The sequence below is a fragment of the Archocentrus centrarchus genome, chromosome 2, assembly GCF_007364275.1.
Source record: "Archocentrus centrarchus isolate MPI-CPG fArcCen1 chromosome 2, fArcCen1, whole genome shotgun sequence".
NCBI classification, from domain to species: Eukaryota; Metazoa; Chordata; class Actinopteri; order Cichliformes; family Cichlidae; genus Archocentrus; species Archocentrus centrarchus.
The window spans coordinates 14,511,980-14,534,801 of NC_044347.1; the positions used below are offsets into that span (position 1 = coordinate 14,511,980).

At 42.3% G+C, this 22,822-nt stretch overlaps 1 protein-coding gene across 1 annotated transcript in view; it reads right to left on the reverse strand.

The window, feature by feature from the left end:
- The window catches only part of LOC115791772 (nck-associated protein 5-like), a 158,108-nt gene extending 139,596 nt beyond the window's left edge, over nucleotides 1–18,512 (reverse strand). Inside the window, exon 1 of the mRNA XM_030746011.1 lies at nucleotides 18,406–18,512. Coding sequence (XP_030601871.1) covers nucleotides 18,406–18,483 — 78 coding nt within the window. The 5' untranslated portion in view covers nucleotides 18,484–18,512. The remainder of the gene's footprint in view (nucleotides 1–18,405) is intronic.
- Nucleotides 18,513–22,822: the final 4,310 nt, after the last annotated feature.

The following is a 22,822-nucleotide window of genomic DNA, read 5'->3' on the forward strand; positions in this document are numbered from 1 at the left end:
TCCACAGTGCTGCCTGTGTGGAAGAGCCTGTGGAGGCATCGCACACCCATGTGAGTATACGCATGCATGTGCATTTAGGAGTTTACATGTGTGTTTGCTGAATCTCTGAACTAAAAAGCATGCATTTCAAAATAAAAGCCCTGAAAAGATGACAAAATGAAGAGTAAATAGTACCAAGAGATTGTCATATATTTGGTGCACATGAGTGGGGCTGTGCTTTGGCAACTTTTGGCTAATTTATTCATGAATACATCAAAGATGAGCAACCTCAAGACAGCATGCAATCAACCAGCAGTGCAAAATCTACCTATTGCAATAATGGCATTAAAACAAGCTTTTCAGCCCAGAATTCAACAGCAGCAAAGGCTGTTTTGACCAAACCATATGGGTGGATTGGATTAAAGAACTACTGAACTTTGTCTGCATTAATATTTTTCATATCCATTTTTTTCCATTTGTCATATAAATCCCCTCTCTTTGTTTGCTTTGTCTCGTTAATCCCTTTTTATGTTCTCTGCCAAAACACACATCAGGGAGGTGCAGTTGAGGAATGCTAGTTTTCCAAATATAAACAAATACTTAGTGTATCCACACTGGTGCCAGTGTTTCCAGACAGGATGGGAATCTAGGAAACAGGGATCGCAAAGGGGGCGGGGGGGTGGGAGTCTGTTATGTACCTGTGCCCAAATTTTACAAGCCTGGGGGTTGCTGGGTTTTATTATCATCTGGGGGCCAATATTCAGCCAGGTGTACTCTAAGCGGGAGGGAGAGTGGCGATGACAGAAATGAAAAGGAAACCTGGACCTGACAAGCCACAGGAGCACGGGGGGGGGGAAACAGGGAGGCTGCTGCACGAGAGAAAAAGAGAGCAAGCACACATCAGAAAGGATGAGAGAGACAAAAGGAACAAAGAAAGAGGAGGATAATAAAAACTTCAACAGCCGCTGTGGAAGGGCAACAACCAGAGAGAAAAAAGAAGGAGGCAACCCTATTTTGACTTTACCTAAACAGGTTTATTTTTTCTGTTGCGTCAGATCTAAAAGGTTCAGCTCCAGTCATAGACAGTATATAAAACATGCATGCATGCATACTTATCTGGATGACTCACTTACTGCCGACCAAATGTACCTACAGGTACAAATAAAGTAACCTGAACAGCTCAGTCACACTAGAGCTGTTAAAAAAATATCCTTACAACTAGGAAACTAAGTGGTTGCCTGGTGATTAAATTACATTTTTTCACATTCATCAACTGACTGCAAGTAGCTGCAGTGACCGCTTTTGATCACAAGGTCGCAAAGGTGTCGCCTGGTGGGAGGCAACCGAATAATCGCGGTCCAACTTGGACTGGCTGCACACACCCTGAGACAGATTGGTCAAGGTTTGCAAATAACTGCTTACATCTCTCAGCTGACAACTGGTTGTATTCTGGTTGTAGACCTGATATAATCAGTGGGCCCATCTCTCTCCTCCTTGATATAAAGTATTTTTGTAATTAATCTATTGATTTGTACTTTACACTTGTGCTTGTCCTGAAAGATTATATCATTTGTAATTATAATTACATCAGTCATAACTGTGATGTTCTGATTTCTCAATTTTCTTGTAAACACAGGGCTTTGGAGCAGCTCATCCTGTGTCTGAAACAAGCTTTTCAGATCCCTTCTTCCTCACTCTGAGCCAGCTTTCTACTGATTGGCTGCCCCTCGTGAGCAGGCAGTTTAAACGGGAGGTGGGTGGAGCCTCTGTGCTCCTGTTAGCCTGATTTGACTGTATTAGGGGTTTCTGCTCTCACTGACATCATACAGAGACAAAAGTAGGAAAAGCTGTCTGAAACAGCGTATTCAGAGCAGCCTGAGCTTTTGGCTCACAGGGATTACTTGTATATACACTGACATCACTGTTTGAAACTTAGCCATGTTTAATATGAGCATCCACCATTGTAACAGTAAACACGAGACAAAAAAAATCAGGAGAAACATAATAATAATAATAATCCCCTTGGACTGAAGTTTCCCAAGAGCAGAACTGCAGAGTTAAATCACTGCAGCTACTATTAATTATGGCATACATATAAACAGCGTATGTAAAACACTGTTGATTATGTCAGTGATTTAATCCAAACATCAGTCAGTCCTGAGCCAGAGGAAAAGTGACAACACTTTTGGAAAAAAAGAGACCAAAAAAAAAAGAGCATGAGAGAATGAGAGAAATCCTTTGGCAAGTGACAGAAGAAGGGGCAGATCAGAGCAGAGGCCTGATGCTAAACAGATGTTGGTTGGTTCACAGGGGGAAGCTGGGCTTCTGTTTATGCAGGCTTTGACAGACAGGCACCACACCTAACCGAGCCACGTTGTAGCCAAAGAGGTTTCGAGAGCAGAGAGGCTCGATCGAGAAGCAGTGACTGTGCTCCTTCACGGGAAATTAGGCAGATTAGCAAAAGTCCTCAAGAAGTGCTTACTTTACAGTCTTTGGAAGCTTTGTTTGAGCGCCACTGCTTTTGGTTTATCGGTGGTACTTTCACCATACAGAGTATACGTTTCAGTGTGTGTACACAGCTCTGATGCTGGAACATAAAAGAACCCGCAAAGCAAGTTTTGGAAAAAAAACAAGCAAACCAAAAAAAAAAAAAACTGGGAAACATTATCTACTGTGCCAAAGTTCAGCTGAGAGGACAAGAGAGAATAGCATCTCAGGTAACAAATCAAAACCCGCAAACACAACGAAATCCCTTCCAAGCGTGTGTTTTTGCAGGATATTTCTTGCCTGAGACACTCTGTCAGATTCCCTGACAGCTTGCGTACATTAGCTTCAGGACTCAGCTTTATCACGGCTTCTCCTCTGTTTAATCCAGAGGCTGATTTATTGACGGGGCCTGTCTGTGCGCTGAGTCGGCCAGCCCAGGTGCCGGGCAGATGTCGAAGCGAGCTCGGAGGCAAAGAATTGCATTCCTGCAAGAGAAAGCATTAATGTCAGCTTCTGATTTTCGGGACGAGGGAACAGAGATTGCCCCTGGAGGCATGCAAGGAAACCATAAGCAGAGAAATGGTAATGTGACAAGAGGAGGCTTCTGTCATCCACAAATCCACCTGTGCCACTCACACTTATCAGATCCACATTTCCTATCTGGCCTGACAGTGACCGAGAGCGGATCCAGATACAGTAGTGATTCCTTTTTAAATGGGGGAGGGAAGCTGGAGTAGAAGAAGAAGAATAATGAGAAATGTGAAAAGAGATAGGATATGGTGACTTCTGACCTGTGCTGCAGGACTCGGTGCTATGATTATTACAGCGGTCATGAATTATTTCTGTGCTGATCCAGATGCTCGGCGCATCTTTCCAGACATAATGTGGGGGTGGCGGCAGCCTCGGGGTTAACAAAACAGGCTTGAAGCCAGAAGGTTGCCCGTTTGAATCTGAGTTCTAACCAGAAAAAAAAAAAAACTGCGTGGGGGAAGTGAATCAGGACACATTTCCCTAAACAGACAGGTGACCAGCACAGAGAACCAATGAACATAACCAATATCAGACTGCGGCATGTAAATCTAGGTGAACCCCACCTCCTCAGGCATTGCTGTAAATAAGACTGTCCTCAGTGAACTTGCCCCATGTTGAATAATGCATGTTCAGCTGTGCTTTGTTTGGAGTATTCATCAAGGCTTTGGAAATTGCAGTGATGTTAAAGGAGAATGAATTTCATTTCATTCTTTTCTTTTTTTGGGGTGGGGGGGGTCTCTGACGAACAAGAAAACAAATGCTTTCAGTCATGAAGATGCTTTTGGTTATATTTGGCCAGATGGGAGATATCCCCCTCAACAGTTTTTGCTTCCATCTCAATAGTTTCCTTATTGTATTATTAGTAACTTTGAACGTGGCTTGGTTGGTGGTGCCACAAGTGCTGGCCTGAGTGCTTCAGAAACTGCTGATCTGCTGGGATTTTCCCACATAACCAACAACTCTAGGGTTTACAGAGGATGGCTGAAAAAGAGAAAACATCCAGTGAGCGGCAGTTCTCTGGGTGAAAAATGCCTTGTTGATGTCAGACGTCAGAGGGGAATGGCCAGACTGCTTCAAGCTGAAGGCAAAAGCAACTCATCTAACAACTTGATACAACCAAGGTATGCGGAAGAGCATCTCTGAGCGCACATGTCGAACCTTGAAGCTACAGCAGCAGAAGACCACACCTGGTGCCACTTCTGTCAGCTAAGAACAGGAAACAGAGGTTACAATTCATGTGGGCTCACCAAAATTAGAGAAGCTTAATAAGAATGATGAGACTCAATTCATGGTGCAGCATTCAGATGGTCAGAAATTGGTGTAAACAACAGTGTGGATCCATTCTGCCTGGTATATAGTGTTCAGGCTGGTGCTGCTGGTATGGGGGCTATTTTTTTGCCAAACTTTGGGCCCATCAGTACCAACTGACCATAGTTTAAACTCCACAGCCTACCTGAGTATTGTTGCTGACCATGTCCATCCCTTTATGACCACAGAGTACCCAACTTCTGATGGCTGCTTCCAGCAGGAAGCAATACCTACCCACTGGACCTAGGCTTGATGATAATGGTGTTTTGGTACAGAAAGCAAACACTGCGATAAAACGTAAATTTAAAAATAACAAAAAAAAAAAAAAGCCCAATCACCATCCTTTTTGCATAAAAGCAATCACTTACATCCACACTAAGTGGATTAGTGTATGAGCATTGTGCCTCAAGGAAAATAATACTGTAAAAACATGTTGCCATTATTCCTGCTCTACAGGATGTTAGAAACAAAACATATTTTGTTTAGATGGAAAATGAAATTCTGACACATTTAACTTGTCAGAGCCTGCACCCTAACACTTTGAAGGTCTTATAAAAATTTGAGGGTGACCACCATTTGCAAAACGTGACACTGACACCGTTTCCGATCTTCATGTAAGCGCTGCTCACAAATTGTTTCTGTAAAGCTGGGGCCCAGTAAGGCAGGCGCTCCACAAAGCTTACGGGAAGTTTTTTGTTCTTATATTTCAATTTCCATGTCAGTGCGGCAATTTTAGCCCAAAGACATTATCTACAGGCTACTGCATCCATTTCATGGGTTAATGTGAACAAAGACCTCTCAGTGTAGCGGCTTACCGCACTCTGTCAAGTGATCTGACACAGGACTGAGAGTCCAGTAATTCAGCAGCATAAAATATTTAAATCGACCATCATCGACTTTTGAAAGGTATTATTTCAGCCCTTTCTCTGGGAGCTTTTTACATTCAGAGCTCATCCAGGTTTGGAAGGAATTTCAATATGAATCTGGGGCCAACCACACACTGTATTTACACAGTTAATGGCACTAAATCTTTGTTATCATCTCAAGTGGAGTCGTATTTTTAGCAGCCATTTTTTGTTTTATTTCATCCAGATGGGAGCTGGGGAGGAATCTGACATCAGTGCTGTTTCTCATTACGGCTCTCAGACGAGGTGACATCAGCAGACTTCTGCAGTGGGACTCAAACACACTGGATTTCTCTATGAAACAAGGGGTCAAAGGTCTATCTGATAAATAAATTACATTTCCATCGCAACCAGAACTGATTTTCCTAACAGAAGCCAGAAATCAAATATTATTTATTTGTCCTGAAATTAATTTCATATCCTCACAGCACTGAAACTCTGAGATATTTCCAGATCAGAACGTGATAGTTCCGCTACTGTGGGAAAATGTCGCAGAGCAAGGACCTGAATTTCCTTTGCTTAGGCCAGCTATTTGCTCTTACAATAACAACACTGTTCCATCATTATTATTTGTTTACTCAGCTAACCCTCTTTATCTGGGGCAGCCCCCCTTTTAGCGAATGCTCCGGCATTCTCTGAACCCTCTGGAAGCCATTTCTCAACCAGAACCCTCCAATAGGCTGACTGAAGTGAGGCAGCAGCTTCATTCTGAGGGTTTACAATAGCTCGCCCATCAGATGCCCTCTGCCCCTAAAAGCATTACCTTCAGCATGAACTGTTTACCACAGCATAATACAGGACATGCTGGAGCACTCTGCATTGTTCCACTTGTAGGTCAGAAGTTGGACTGATCATATTGGCTGTACCATTTATGGGGGGTGGGTAGACAAGATCCTACCACTCCATGGTAGGATAAACAATGTAATGTTGAACTCCCACTCTTAGAACTTCCTGTTGTATAGAGGGGCTGGTGATATAGTCCAGAATGATTGTTCCATGAAGCTGTAGCCCCAAAAATGTAACTTAATGGGTTTAAAGACAAAGTTTATTTCCATCTTCACAAACAGAAAGGGTGAAGACAATTGGGTTTCAGCTATAGTAATAAAATAAAATACTTTTCTATGATGATATCATAGTTCCAAAAGGACCACCACAACCAGTCGTTTCCTATGCACATATGAAAATTTCCTGCTAATTTAACTTTGTTTCTAATGTCTGCTTAGAAACTCTTTTAAAATACTAAAAGAATAATTATGTAAAATCGCCATCCTGTAAGAAAAACAAAAGAACCTTTTTCTTCATTTGGACTAGAACAGTTACACAGGCCTAGAGACTGTTCAGTGACCTCTTTGCAACCTTCAGTCAGCTGGGAAAAAAATCTGTTTCCCCCCAAATAGTTAGCGAGTGCCTGGTGCTAGGTGAAATTGGTCAAGATAAGGCTCCTGCAACAAAATCCTTCTCATGATTGCATTAGTTGCTTGCAGATTGCCACAGTCAACCATAGTTTGCAAGGAAGACGCCTACTTCTCTGCAAATGCTCTCCAACTAGTCACAGACTGGTGGTGAAACTTGAGAAAGTGCTATGCAAACCTGAAACAGAGATGATTTGCCTTCAAAGTAAAAGTCATGCGTTACCGCTAAAACCAATACATTTCAAAAGACACAACTTTTACTTTGAAGGTGAACGCCTTCGATTTCTGGTTTGCGTTGCAGTTTTAATAGTTTCACTTCCACTTGGAGAGTGTTTGCAGACATCTTCACAAGGGTATTTTTCATGCATCTGCATATACAGTACCTGTTTGTCTCCAATTTCATCAAGCAACTTCCAGCAACCACTTACCAACCAGATGAAAAAAACGCATTTGTTCCTAGCCCCTGGTGGTTGCCAGAGGTTGCCAACCAGGCTCTAGATCCATGTGACTGAGACCTTAAAGACCTAGTATTCATATGATGCTTTTATAGCCTTACTGACCACTCAAAGCACCTTTCCATTACAGGACCCACTCACATGCATTGATAAGCACACTTTAGTTGCTTTATTGCCACATCAGGGGCAATGAGTGGGGAGTCCACTCCATCTCCGCCCTATTCAACTGTTGAGTTCTCATATGTAATCGATGCTGTGTTTGTTTGGGGCTTTCCTTAAATCACTTTAAATCCTCTAGTCTGGATTTAACAGGGAGTGTATATTAGTGCTGGTATTCTTTACTGCCTGAAATGCATCAAATCTACTGTTTAAAATATATAGTGATCAATCAGTGAAGAGAAAATGCATTATATCAAGCACAACTTTATAATATGAGAGGTATGCTCGTCAAAGCATTCATCTTTTATATCTCTTTGTTAAACAGGTAGCACCTAGTGAGCTAGGTTAGAATTAATGATAGAAAATCAGTATTCGGTTATCGCTGACCTTTCACCATGTTTAATGGGGAGGAAATTGTTACTTTCCCTACTTGTGTTGCATTATCAGGTGCCGATGACTGATTGTGCTGTTTGTGCAATGAGGCCTGAAATGAGAGACTGAGTCGGCATGAAAGTTAAGTCCAATGAGAAAAATTAGGAGCTTTCAGCATCACCCCATTTCAGCATTTTAGCACATAAGAGGTCCATTTACCGTGAAACCTATCCTGAGACTACTCAAATGCTTTCCAGGTTACCGGTGTCCATGTTGGACTCGAGCCATGCAAGCACTAGAGGAAGTGGGTCGGAAGAGAAAGGCTTAATAATGCACTAATTCAGCCAGTTCGACTTGATTTTCACTGCCCTCTCAGTGTCTCAGCTTAGGCATGCATATGAAAGGGGAGGGGTGGGGAAGACAGAAAATCCAATCAGGGAATGCCTCCAAAATAAAACCCATTTCTAAGCAAATAAATTGAAGGAGGCAGGATTGTATTGCAACATGCAACAAAGGATAAATACAGGATGTTTTGTTGGGCTGTTATCACATAAGAGCCATTTTCAGCAAATTCATAATAATCCCACAGAACGAAGGTAATGGAATAATCATAGGGCTCTTGTTTGAACTGCATAATTTTCTGCATTGGAAATCTATGGGCTCCTCCAGCTGTTGAGCCAGATGGATGTTGGGTTGCTGTGAGATAGCCGTCTGGCTAGCTCCCACAATAGCCCTTCAGTGACCATGAGACCACACACAATGGCAATCGCTGTCCACTGGAACCGCAGACAATCAGCCTTGAGGGTCAAATGGTCCTCAACGAAGAATCCTTCATTCAATCCCGTTCACCTGAGGCTCGCTCTGCCTCATAAAACCCCAATCACTGCTCTGATGTCTGGCCACACGGAGGGAAAATCATTGAGTGCCACAAGCACATCACCATAAAGTTGACTTATGGACTCATGAAAGGTATACAGATCATACGATATCTTTAGAAAGTAGGCGAGACTCAATAATGTCAATGGCTCCAGCAGCCGGATGAGTCACACAGACAAATGCTGCGGCATGCAGATGATATTGATTAATCTCACGGCTCCCTTGTAGGAACGGGCTGTCTTTTAATGTCAGTCTAGCATTCAGATTGCTTCATTCATAAATCAATGACTGATATGAAAGGATAGATTTTCAGTTTTTGAATCCAGTGTCTTCCTTGTTTCACAAAATCAATATTTAAAGGTAGAATTGAAGCCTGTTGGAAGGATGAAGCTAAAAGATTTAAGATGGAGACTTTTGGCAGTGTGCATAATTCTGCAGCCACTGACGCTTTATAACGGTGTCTCATCAAAGAAGCTTCCCTCTAACCACTGTAATAACTCAACCCTGCACCTCGATTGCATGCTTGGCATTTGAGATAATGTGTCCGCAGCGGTCGTGTCGTGATGAGTGCTTTAAAGCCCTGAGAAAGCAATTGTTGAAATGCAGATTGCTTTAAAAATGAAGCAGGCTCACTTTCCAACCTGCAGTGTGATTAGAGAGGTTTTTGATCTACATTAGCAGGCAGGGAAAAGACTGACCCGGCCTACCTATCGGCCCTGACAGCAACCAACAATAGCAGAACTGGCATGAAGGTCATTACCTCCTGACTGGAGAACATGTTGCCAGGAGGCGAATGTGGGGAGCTGGACTGTACTCAGCTCCCTCTTCCCTTTCAGTGACTTTACACAGAGTGGAAACAAGGCTAGCATCAGCCGCAAACCCTTATGACAGTGCGCATTAGCCACGTCAGAGGAAACCAGGTTCCCTGCATACAACACCTTATTATAATGAGATGCACTGCAGCAGTTTGAGGCAAGACAGGTCCCTCAGCTTTTGTTGCCTCCGCTCCGTTGCTTTGTTTGCATATGAGCGAGTTCCAGCGCAGGATATTGTGGAGAAACATTTCGAGGAATGGCTTATACAGTGAAAATAACCACTGGCAGTTTTCTGTAAATATGTCAGGGAGAATTAAAACCATTTTATAGCAACAGGCAGCACAAACCAGAAAACCTCCTGTTATCAGAGCAAAGCCTACACTTAAAACTCCAACCCAGCCTTTTTTCCTCTAACGCACCCCTACAGCACGTCAGTTGCACTCAAGAATCCCTTCATCAACATCGCCTCTCATGTTCATCTAAGCAACTTTAAAACTAGATCTGGCTTCCCAGTTCTCTCCCCTTAGTGATTATATTCAACATAACAGCAATGACTTTCCATTTTCACTTTCATTTTTTTATGAGTTTTGGTTAGATAACTGTGGTTAACATGAGCTTTATATATATTTTCACTTTTTTTTCCTCTCAGCACAAAAAACATGCATAAGTAAATCTGTGACAGGTAACAGAGCAGGTATTTGCTAACAAGCAGCCAAATGCAGAAGCTGTCATTCACACCACATCTGGTGTGGCTTGTTCTGAGCTTTATGTTAGCCTTTTACTTTTGGTGGCTGCATTTATGCTTCATAAATGATAAAAGGGGCTTTAATTTGTGAAAATTATTTGGCTTACACATCATAAACTTGTATTTCATGATACTGACTTCCGTCAAGACTGTCATACCTGCAGCACAGGAATGCTACACACACCTGTTCAACTGCTTGTTAATGCATATCTCATCAGCCAATCACATGGCAGGATTCTGCCTGAGAATCTGTGCATTTTCCAGCACACAAGGAAAAAGTGACAGCCAAATGGCTCTGAGATTATCAAATTAAACTTTTGTAATCATGGCCAGGAAACTCCCCCATATCTTAATCTGATTGAGAATCTGTGGTAAATATTTAAAAAGCAGGTAAACAAGCAGAAGCCCACAAATATGGAACACTGATAAGGCAGCAATCAGGATTTGGCCCAGAAGTTGATATTCAGCATGCAACTGCAGACGTTATGAGGGTCAACAATAAATACTGACTCTGCATAAATGTTATTTATTTGCCTATGGAAGCTTTTGAAAGATATAAAATCATTGTTCTTTACTATTACATAGAAACATGCAAAAAAGAATCTAAAACTGAAGCTGCAAGTATATGAAAGGCATAATTTATACCAACATCAAAACCTTTGGCTGCGACTGCAGCGCTCATCCATTTCTTATAGTTAACTGTTCCGAATTTATTCGCAACTTAGTTAAATTTTGTATTCAAATGTTTTCAGGTCAACCTGGTTCTTTAATTAAACTGTATGTTCCTGTTTTTTTTTCAAGCCCAGAAGCGCTACACACAGGTTGTGGTAACAGGTTATTCAACCGCACCTCAGCTATACAAACAGCACATTCTAAGCGACAATATGAACCCATCCTGAGGCAGAACTTACAGACTTTCACATAAGGCTGCAGGCTAGCTTTCCCTCTGGGCTCCCAACCTGTGACGCCTCACATAACCAAGCAGGTGATCTCTTGTTTGCGAGGGAGAAGATGGTAAAACACGGAAACAAACACACACATTGACTCCAAATGTGTGCGCAGTGTAAGAGCAAAGACCTTTAGTGCAGAGAGGAAGAGAACTGAACAGTGAAAAGCAGAAGAGATGAATGAGGGTTCAAAACAAATAAAAGGGAAAAAATGAAAGACAACTGTGCTGCAGGCGTTTTCCCCAGTGTATAGGCAAAATACAGGAGCACTATTGTATTGTCTAGCTCTGCTGCTGGGGCCTGACAGGCCCTTTAATGCCGTCTGTAAGAGGCTGTCATCAAAAGAAAGGACGCGGGGGACCAGAGGACGGTCGGTCAGGGCCGGGCCACTGTGCAGGGACACACCAGCTGGAGCACCTGGAGTTGAGAGCGAACACACAGGCTCTCACACAAGCACCAACACCAACGTCAATGCACAAACACAGCTAACTACACACATGTGAGACGACCATATGGAAGCACACACAAACCTCTTGCACGGTATATTTGCTTACACATGAGCACGCAATGACAGGCTGCACATGAATGCTCACATGCTACTCACATAGCCACTAAGAGCATGCATAATATCACCGTGACTTCACCAAAAAAAAAATTACAGCAGTGGTTGGTTTTAAAATGGGGTTAAAGCAACAGCTGTGCGTAGGTGACCTCATGCGGTGGTGTTAGTAAATGCATAAAAAAAAATGTGCAAAGACGGTGGTGTGACTGGATTTGTCGCAGTGGTAACCAGGAACTAGTAGGAGAAGCTTGTTGCAGATGAGTAGCAACTTTCAGGGCTTAAAATGAAGCCAAGGGTCAAAGACTGCAGTTCTGTGAATGGCCACTTGAGGGTGTCTGTAATGTGGATCCATGATATAAAGTCTAACTTCACAGCACAACATGCTTACAGCCTGATATGAAAAATGTTTTTGATCTCTATGGGTAATTTCCACCTTCATGACAGCTGGAGGGGCTTGAAGTTTTTTATTAAGGCTTAACATTGTTTACGGAGTGGCCACTTTGAGTTAAAGATGAGTACCCTTTAGTCTTGTTTAGTGCTTGGTTTGGTTCAGCTATTCAGTTTTTCTAGTAATTCATTTATTTTATTTAAGCCTGTTTTTTGCTTAACAACATTAAAATCTCAATTCTTATCACAATGATAGCCTATCTAGCTTAGCTCATAACTCCTGAGCTTTAATGTCCACATTCAACTGTAAATGAATTCAAATATTATTTCAAAGCGGAGAGCGTTTAGGAACCACAGCAACTCAACCAGAAACCGATAGACCACAAAAAGTTAGAGTGGCGTTCCCAAGAGCTCGGGTGCATAGTCCATAAAAGTCACTAATGCTCTGCTTCAAAGACCGGGTCTGCAATCACTTGCAATGAAACGACAATAAGATTGAGTCAGTCTGCAATCAGTCTGAAATCAGTTTGTGATTAATGGGGTCAAGTCAGCAATTACATGCAATCTGTCTGCAATAATATTGCTGAAACCTTATATATAGGAAAATAACCCGAACGCAACCAATTAACAACCACCTGCAAAGCGACCCACTACAGACAAGACGTGTTGGCAATCGGTCTGTTTATAAATTCAACGGAAATTATTTGCAAACTTTGACTAATCTGTCTGAGAGTGATTGCAATCAGTCCCAGACTGATTGTTTGGAGACAGGTTACCTCCCACCAGGTAAACCGTGCGATCACCTTGCAACCACAAGTTGTTGCCCAGAAATTGAGGGTGTTGCACACTTAACCTTCAGGTTGCTGAAATTATTTGCAATTGGTCGCCAAATGCAAAAAAATTTAATTCAATCACTGGGCAACCACCAATTTTTCCTAGTCACTCTGAGATTGCTGTTCTATTTTTACTCTGGTGTGACTGAACCATAACTGCAGTGCTCCAAACCTCATCTGGCATTAACATCAGCACAAAAAATGCACACCAGGAGCTTCATGGCATGGGTTTCAATGGCTGATCAGCTCCTGTAGGTATAATATGTAGGTGGAGCAGTACTTCAGTCCATATAGTGCACATTGGCTCCTGTTTGGGGACTAAGCTCTACACTGAACATGTGTACTCAGTGTTAATAAGAACCCCAACTTTTGAGCAAAACATTCGTTTTTCTTTTTTTCTTTTTTTTTTCGTTTTTCTGATTTGCTTTTTTTTGTAGAGAAAAAACATGAATTATCTAAACTGTATATGTAAAAGCAAATGATTTACCAAGCTTCATGAGGCGGGATCATAAGGAAGTGCTCTCTCATTCAAAGCAAACAGCCAACAGTGTTTTTCATAACTTCAGATTTTCTGATGAAGGTCATATTAGAGACAACGACAGTGTGCCACAGATTTATGTGTAACTGTTGGGATATCGAGCAAGACGTAAACCCAGATTGTTTGACTACACATCACTGTAGCCTCAACAGTTATAATTACAACCATTCTTAGATCAATATATCTGTCAGTATCTGACAGGCAGCTTCCTGCAGGAGCAGCTTCTTTCTCATAAGTGAAAAACCAACATTCGCAATAACCGACACCTCGCCTCACTCTCTGCTGAGCAACACAACCTGCCCACAAACAGATTTTGCGCATTCACCGTAGCAAGGGTAACAGTATGACCTCAAAATTTTTGGAAGTCTGTTTGTGTGCCTGTTTTGGGTGGTAGCTGTTGTGGTGAGAGCATTATGTATGCAAAGCTCTGAAGCTGAGTTTCGGCTGTTGAAAGCCAATAAGGCGGTATCAAAATGAGGGCAGAGTTAATTAATCATCTCGGCTTCCTTTTCACGGCCCTCCCGTGACTGTCCCGGGGGCTTGCATGTGTGTGTGTGTGTGTGAGTGAGGCAGCAAAAGCGAGGCAGGGAGGCAGGAGGGTGGTGCAGGTTGCAGCTGGGGGATATTAGCATAAAGTAACATGAGCCAGTAGACTGCTGAGCTCCTGAATGCCTGCTGCAAACCTCCAAGGACAAAACAGGAAACTAATGATACCAGATTTATTCACTGACCACGGGAAAAGGAGGGCAGATAATTAAAAGATGGTAGCTGATGCTGCAATTTAAAGACTATCCTTTTTTTTAATTATTATTTTAAAACACCACATCAGTTCTTGTGACTCAGTAAAATGCAGGATGCAGTAAACAGTGTACTTGTTTGTTTTGTCTGACAAGAAATGATGCCTGCAATCAATCAAACTGCGACTCTGGATGCCACTGCTAATTAAACGTCATAAGGAAAAGCAAAATGTTTTCCCAAAAATTTCATACATTTATATTGTTTTGTTTTCCGAGCTCTTCCTCGAGCCGTCTGGTCGCCACACGTAATTAGATTTAATGTTTTGCAGCTGTGAGCGGCTCATCTCTGTCTTTTGGTGCAGCGCGATGTGGCAGCACAACTTGATCAGAACACAAAGGCTGTGTCCAGACTCACAACCCTATTCAGTCATTTAGTCATTCACCTGTGAGTCGTTTACTCAGCAGAGAGGATAAGTTAATATCACTGAGACACAGATGAACTGTCACACAGCTGCTTTTAGGTGTTCCCGACTGGGCTGCTACTACATGCAAAAAAAACATCTGCAGCAGTAACCTCAGCTCCATTTCCAATTATGCGGATTATTTAATATTACATAATAGGGACTATATGTGTAAAATCTGATGGAGCGGCAGTCACCGATCTGGTGAACAAGCACTGAAGGGCCAACAATCCCAGTTACTGCAGTAAGATTCTACTCTTCTTTTTTATCTTGGTCACAATGTTTTGTTTTGTTTTTATCTCCAATCCTATCCCAATGGTTGGTTCAGCAGACTCCTAAAATTGCTTCCACAAAGGCAATTTTAAAAAGGATATAATAATAATAATAATGATGATAACAAGAAGATGAAGAAGAACTGGAGATTCAATTCAATTTTATTTATGTAGCGCCAATTCACAACCACCGTCGCCTCAAGGTATTTTATATTGTTAAGTAAAGACCCTGCAATATTAGAAAAAAACCCCAGCAATCACATTACCCCCTATGAGCAAGCACTTGGTGACAGTGGGAAGGAAGAACTCCCTTTTAACAGAGAGAACCTTCCAGCAGAACCAGAGTCAGGGGGCAGCAGTTATCTGCTGTGACCAGTTGGGGGGGTGAGGGCAAAAATAAGGAGCAGAGGGAGACGGGACAAAAATATAATGTGAAGGACAAAAGTTGAAGTTTTTGAAAGGTTTGAGTCTCGTTACATCTGCATAAACTAACACAGCATTTCATAAAAGGAACATCACACCAACAGTCAAACATGGTGGTGGTAGTGTGATGATCTGGGGCTGCTTTGCTGCTTCAGGACAACTTGCTGCAATTGATGGAACCATGAATTCTGCTCTCTACCAGAAAATCCTGAAGGAGGATGTCCGACCATCAGTTTGTGCCCTGAAGCTCAAGAGCGCTTGGGTTATGCGGCAGTACAATCAAAAACACACCAGCAAGTCCACCTCTGTTTTGGAGCGGCCTAGTCAAAGTCCACACTTCAATCAAACTGAGATGCTTTGGCGTGACCATTCATGCTCAAAAACCCTCCAATGTGGTTGAATTAAAACAATTCTACAGTGATGTGAAAGACTCATCGCCAGTTATCACAAACCCTTGACTGCAGTTCTTGCTGCCGAGGGTGGCACAAGCAGTTTTTAGGTTCAGGAGGCAGCAACTTTTTCCACATAGGCCCACGTAGGTTTGGATAACTTTTTCATCATCATTTAAAAACTGCATTTTGTATTTGCTCAGGTTATCTTTGTCTAATATAAAATTTTGTTTGATGATCTGAAACATGTAAGTGTGCCAAAAAAAAAAATACAATACTCACAACACTGTATGACAGGTCCAGCTCCTGAAATTCAGATAAATTATGCCCAATATGTAACCCATCAAATGCATATCTACTAGTATTAGTCATACACAAAAAAATTCCAAATGAATGCTAATGTTGCTTTGTGTCTCATGGGTTTCCCAAGTGGACCAAAACAGAAAAAAAATATTGCATATAACACATCGGTTTAGCCACTGCGATATCAACCACTGATGAGGACGACCACTGAAGCCTCAAGTTTAACATTCTGGACTTCAGCATCTTGCTTTTATTTTTTTTTTTTGTTTGCTTGTTGACTTCATTTTTAAAGCCCAGGAGCTGACGCTTAGTTTTAACACATTAGCAAGGCACCGTTTTCAAAACAATAGCTGCTTCCAGCAAGTCTTTCCATCCTGCATAACACACACACACACACACACACACACACACACACACACACACACACACACACACACACACACACACACACACAAAATGGAAACAAGTAAAGGAACTGATACGGTACGCTTATTATTGCACACCTGGGATTATGTAATGGTTGAAAACATGCAAAACGAGATGAAAAAATGAGTACAAAAAGCAGCTTTGTCCTGTGTTATATTTTTATTTTCATTACACCCACAGGCGAGCTTTTATTTTGGCAGTACAGTCCTAACCAGCTGAGGATGATAAAGAAAAAGCACTGCTGGACTTTTAAGGTGCTTCACAAGCAAACAGAACACAGAAAGTCAGCATTTGCTCTCGACCTCAGAGCACCTAATGCTTTCATTCAATTGACAGTAAAAGCAATGTTAACAGAGGAGAGTCACTCGTGGCCCTGACAAAGCTTTATTTTGATTTAAGCTTGAGTGCAGTGCCAGTAGCGGACCTGCAACAGTGAAATTCTGAGGGTCATAATGCAAACATTCATACCACGGTGCATTACGGCCAATAAGAAAAAGAAAAAGCAGGATGTATTCCTGCAAAATAAAAGGCTTTCAGGCTGGAAAAAGACTTGTGGGACTGTGTGCGTGTACATGTGTGTGTGTGTATATATATGAGTGGAGGTTTGGGATTGTTGGTGGGGGGAAGGGGGGGATTTCAAAAAAGGAGCACAGGGAGAGATCTGGGCATGAGGAAGAGTGAGAGAGTGAAATAGGATGGAAAAATGCAATCATGCATCGCGGCCCTCTCCAGCTCCTCATCGTGTGTTGCTTCCCCCTCCTTCCCCCTCCACGAGCCATTAGTCACTATCCAGCTCCTGTTAATGTAATTAGATAAAGGATATATGGAGTCTCGGAGCTCAGCGGAGACATTTGTCTGCATAATTGTGTCCGTGCAGTGGCAGAAGCTAAGAACCCCTGGATTTCCACAAAACACCTCTGGCTTGCTAACCCAGAAAAACAGTTACAGAAGGACAGAGAATGAAAGAAAGGCATGGATAAAGAGGGAAAAATCCTCTCTAAAGTAATCCATTTTTTTCTTTTTTTTTTTTAAATCTGTTGCTGTGTTCCCCTTTTACTAGCCAATCCAATAAGCATCACATGCCTTCTACTGTATTTCAAAAAAGTATAAACCCAACCGAAAGAACAGAAAGACTCAAGCATCAAAGCACTGTCACATTTGAAAAACACCCTCAAACAAAGGAGGTATATTTTTAGATCTTACGTTGCCAAAAGAAGTTCAAATGCTGGATTCTCCTCCCAAAATGCAAACTCACACACTTCACACTACCGCGACCTACTAATAAACTGTCACATGTCACGATCCATCTCAACCACACAGGGTAAATATGCACAGATGGCGGCAGGTCCCCTGACTCAGACCTTCTGGAGATGTATCGGAAACGTGAAACAAGCTCAATTCTCACATCTAATTAGTGGCAGTCGCAGCTTGTCAGCTAGTGACCTACATATGGAACATGGTAAAGATGCCCCATTCGAGATGCATTGCGCGCTGCCGAAAACTTTGAGGTTCCCGCACACTTTGCGAGGCTTGGACACACACAGCGGTAGAGTGAAAAGCAACGAGAGACTCAAAACACTTGATTCCTCTTCCATTATTTTCACATCGTTTTTTTGATAAATCATTAAGGTGAAATTTCATCAAAGAGCATCGTTAGAAAACCTGCAAAACCTGCAAAATCTACAATCATTTACAAGTAGTCAAAAAACAGTAAATTTAGTACTCACTGTCTCTACACTTAATCGAAGATGCAAATACACCATGCATACTCCAAATCTGAACTATTGCTTTCCTTGCTCCCTGATGGATTTTAACTTTCCCTCCATTGACCCCCCCCCACCACCACCACCACCCCCCCACCCTCCTGCACTTCTAACCCAGGGCAATTCCTGCCTCCTGTCTGGGGCACGAGCAATGTAGGTGGGTTTGATTTGGGCGGACTGGAGGGCAGAATGTTAGCCTGATTATCACCCAGTCAGACCTACTTCCAGCTCCAGACAGCCTTCGTCCTGCCCCAGATACCTCCTTTGACTGACAGAGGGCTGGAAGGGATGGAAGGGAGAATGTATGGTCCGACACTCACCGCCAGGAGCTCCAGCACGGGGATGTTTCGGATCCTCCCGCAGAGCGACACAACGCCGTGGTCCACGAACTGGCTCATCCTGCGCTCGCTTTCTCTCGTCTGCTTGCCTTCCTCTTCTTCCGCTTGGTTCCACACTTCTGCCCTAGCTGCCTTGCTGAGTCTCAGCTGCTGCCTGCCACTGGGTGTATGTGTGCGTTCGGCAGTGTGTGTGTGTGTGTGTGTGTGTGCACGCGCGCACGTGTGTGTGTGTGTTGGAATGATGATGCAGCAAGCAGCCGTGCAGCCCTGGCAGCAAAGTGCCTCGTCTGAATTCTCTCCTCGGCGAGGCCACATCGGCTCTTGTCAATATTTAACCACCGAGTCAACCCAGATTTAATCACCTGGGCAAGATCTACAGTGGTCGTTACCCAGTAGAGAGAGTGTGTGTATTTATTTTTGCATGTTTGTGTGCGAAGCAGTGAATGGGTGGTATTCGTGCGTGTGTGTAAAGACATAAAACATTAACTCATGTCACACAGAGGAGTCTGATTCAGACTCTGAGTTGGCTGTTTTGCCCTTTTCTGCAACTCTAGCTTCAGTCCAAAACTCACACTCAGTCACGATGTGGCTTCTTCACGTCAGGCTAGCAGAGCCAATGAAGCGTCTCTCTGACTTTCGCCCGATGAGTGTTTCCCCTGTCACAGTTCTTATGACTGGTGGTGACTGGTGGTGAGCCCTGGCAGGAAACTACTTTGCACCAGTCTGAACACATTTTACTTAGAAGACATGTAAGTTGAAGGGCAGATCCTGTCTCCATAATCCACTTGTTTTTATCTACTGCAACTCAATGAGGAGTGGGATTTGTGGTGCTCTGGAAGCAGGTAACACGTCAGCATTGAGAGCAGTAGAAAGCACACAGAAGCTGACATGCAATCTCAAAACCACTGGCCACTGTTTTATTAGCTTTTTGTAATTTATGGGCATTCAAAAACAATAACCGGAACAGGAAGTCTTGGCTTGGATTTCCGTTGGCTACAGTGGAAGTCCTGAAATATTGGCCATTGTGTCCATATTGATTTGAAGACAGCAGTAGCCTGCTGTATTTAAGCATAATATCAAATGATAAGGATACTGGTCAGAGGCAACTTTTGGTCAGTAACTTTAATAAGGTTAATAAAACATGACCTAACACCTTTAACGCTAGCCTCACAAAGAAAATAGCATGTTGGAAATTTGAAAAGCTACATTTTTATTATAATTGCCCTGATAGACCATACAGTGTGGTCAAAAGCTTAAAAAACAATGACTAAAATGTATTTTGGACCATGGAAAAGTTTTCTAGACCTTTGTTTCCAAGATACGTGACAATCTAAACCTCAATCTGCCAAGAAAGATCATGCGATATGATCAAAAGTTCCACAACAGCTACTAAACTGACCTTTGGGTTAGGCCGTTTTCCGCTGTTTTCAAGATGCTGAGTCAGCTCCTGCTACCTTCGCCAACCAGTTTCCTGACAGACACGCTGAGAATGAACTTCAAATGTCAGACTGAAGGTTTTGATTCCCCCACAGCGGTCTGGTCAGTAGGCCACACAATAGATAATGGCAGTTCTCGCATTCAAAAATGGAAAATGTGGAAGGGGTTCTGGGAGCATTTCTACATTTCTTCCTAAAGTATCCGCCAATCCTACTTTATTTTTGTCTCCTTGACTGATGTAGTTCATATCTAGTTGGGAAGATGTTTCAGTAGATGCTTCCCAAACTTCAGTCTTCCACTGAAAAATACAGTCAAGTTTTGGTTTGGTGTCAACTTGGTATGTTGACCATTAAGTTCTCTTATTCCACCAAGGTCCTTGTTAGAAAAAGCTGTTAGAAGCTGAGAGGAGTCTGAGTCTGAGTTTTCCACTGACATCTCCTAAAATGACATAGTCAAATTTTGTAAATGTATAAATCATCAAAAAAAAAATGCATCCAATGTGCAGTTTTACAATTGGCATAGCAGCAAACCTTGATTACGAATCCAGTCTTGCTGACCTATAAAAGCTCCACTTTTTCCCACAGAGAATTAAGCTCATGACCTGTAGCTATCACAGTGATTGATGGGAGATCAGTGGCAAATGAAGATTACAAACTCATCAGTCATCAGGCACCTGGGCAAACCTCGCCGAGGAATTCATGACATCTGACACAGAAGCTTCACGCCGGCCAGATTTTGTGAGGCGATGCAGGTGCAAAATCATTGCCCTGCCCAAATGCATTCCTGCAGATGAGTAACAGCTTACCATCAAAGCAGTTTTCATTTGGTAATGGAGCCTTTATTAAATAGAAAAGTACTTTGAATTCTATTGTGAAAGCAAGTTGTGGTTTTGCTGTTGGTTTAGAAATGAGCTATTTGACTGAAGCTAGTGCCACCAATCATCTGTGCATTGAACCAGCGTAAATCATTACAGAATGGCAGCCAACCAAACTATGCACAACACATAATGAACATTTTATCACTTAAATGAGGAACCATGTCTGTATAATAAAGACTGAGATTTTCATAATGCATCCTTTGGCAATTTAGGGATGCTTCATTTGTCAGTGAAAAGGCATCATGACACTAATGCCCATATAATGATTTTGGTCTGGAATGGCCAGAAAATTGAATCTGGATGGGAATGACTGAATGTTCTAGTAATACATCTTTAGTAAATGAGACAGTCCATTTGTCAACACTGCAATGAGATTAATGGTGAAATAGCAAAAATATAATATCATAAATTAAGGCCAATTATTGTGTTTGGACGGCAGTGAGGTAGGAATTACTAAATAATTTATACCATTTATCAAATTAGAAACTATTTGCAAAATACAAGGTAGTGAAATTCCAAATCATGTATGAACCCAGTGAGGACAAATTAAACCAGCCCCCAACCCTTTCAGCTTTCACCCTTAACCCTTTTCACCAGGTGTGAGGAAACTCCGTTCCTGTGCACACCTGGTAGGAACTCACCCTGCAAGTCGGACCAGTATAGGTGTGACAGATGCCCTGGAAGGCATCTGTTTCCCCCTGTAATGCGTCTTATGTTGTCCTCAGGCATGAATACGTGCAAAAAAAAAACCCCAGTGCACTAACACACGTAAGCACACAACCACATATTCATGGGGCACGCATGCACCAGTCCTCATCAGCCAGCACACAGCAAAACATGTGCAGCCTTGATCACTTGTGTATTTGGAGTAATATATCAAGGGTTAGTTAAAGTGGTTTCTGTGAGTATTTACTCAGTGATTGGAGCTTGCGCGGAAACGTGCAAATATTTCCATGGACTGGACAGGAAGTGACTCGACCACCAACCAACACATAGAGTTATCAAGGACTAACACTAGAAGCAGAAATTCACTAGTTTTCAACACTTTCAATTAAATAAATGGAAGGTTAATAAATAATATATTGAAGAAAAAAAACTGCTGAATGCAGCCCCAATAGAAGGATGAAGCAACAACTCTTTGGCTCTGCCCAGAAACCTAATGAACTTTATTATAAAATAGGTGCTATACAGCTATACATATAATATTTTATTAAGATGTTTTCAGCTACATAATGACCATGAGACAAAGATTATAATTTTATCCAGGAAAGTAGAAACGATCACAGTTGCATGAAAGATGAACGCAGCCTCTGGGTAAACTTTCTTGCTTTCTAACAGCCAGCAGAGGGCGACTCCTCCTGTTTCACAAAGACGTGCGATTGTATGGAGGTTTGTGTGAAAATGATCCCACTTCTCACTTGCACTATGCGCTCCGTGAACACTTATTTGATGAGTTAATGGTCTCAGTCCCTCGGCTCGAGTCTTATTTAATAAAACACGATGTCCGTTTTAAAAATTGTGGTCTCTTGTAGAGTAGAAGACAAAGCAGGGTATGCTTTCGGGCGGGGCTGTTTCTGATCGAGTCCCTGTTGTGTAAATGTCGAGTCAGGTGAGTCAGATCCACACCTCACTTGTGACAAACAAATATGTCCACAGCTGCTTCGCCAACACCAAGGCGTGTCACATCTACAGGAATTGGTAGGTGACACACCTGGTTAGGCTGGTGGTAATGTGTCACCATGAGCTTTTCTTAACCCTTATTTTTTAATCTAACCAACAAGTGAAAGCAGAAGTAGAAATCTGCAAGTGAAATTAACACGAGTGGAGGAAAAAAAAGACCGAAAACCGTGACAAGCCCCTAACAGGATGCAAACCATGGTCTCCTAACTGATACATCTGTGGCTTATACCACTGCCACCACTTCAAGAGGATCTCTGTTCCTAAGCAGCCAATACTGTGACCTATGGTGCAGATGGCATCTGGCAAAGCTAAAACAAAAAAAACAAAAAAAGTGGAAAAATTGAAAGTACTCAAATAGATTATTCAAGCATGAGTCTACTAACTACTGAGATTCACCTCTCATTT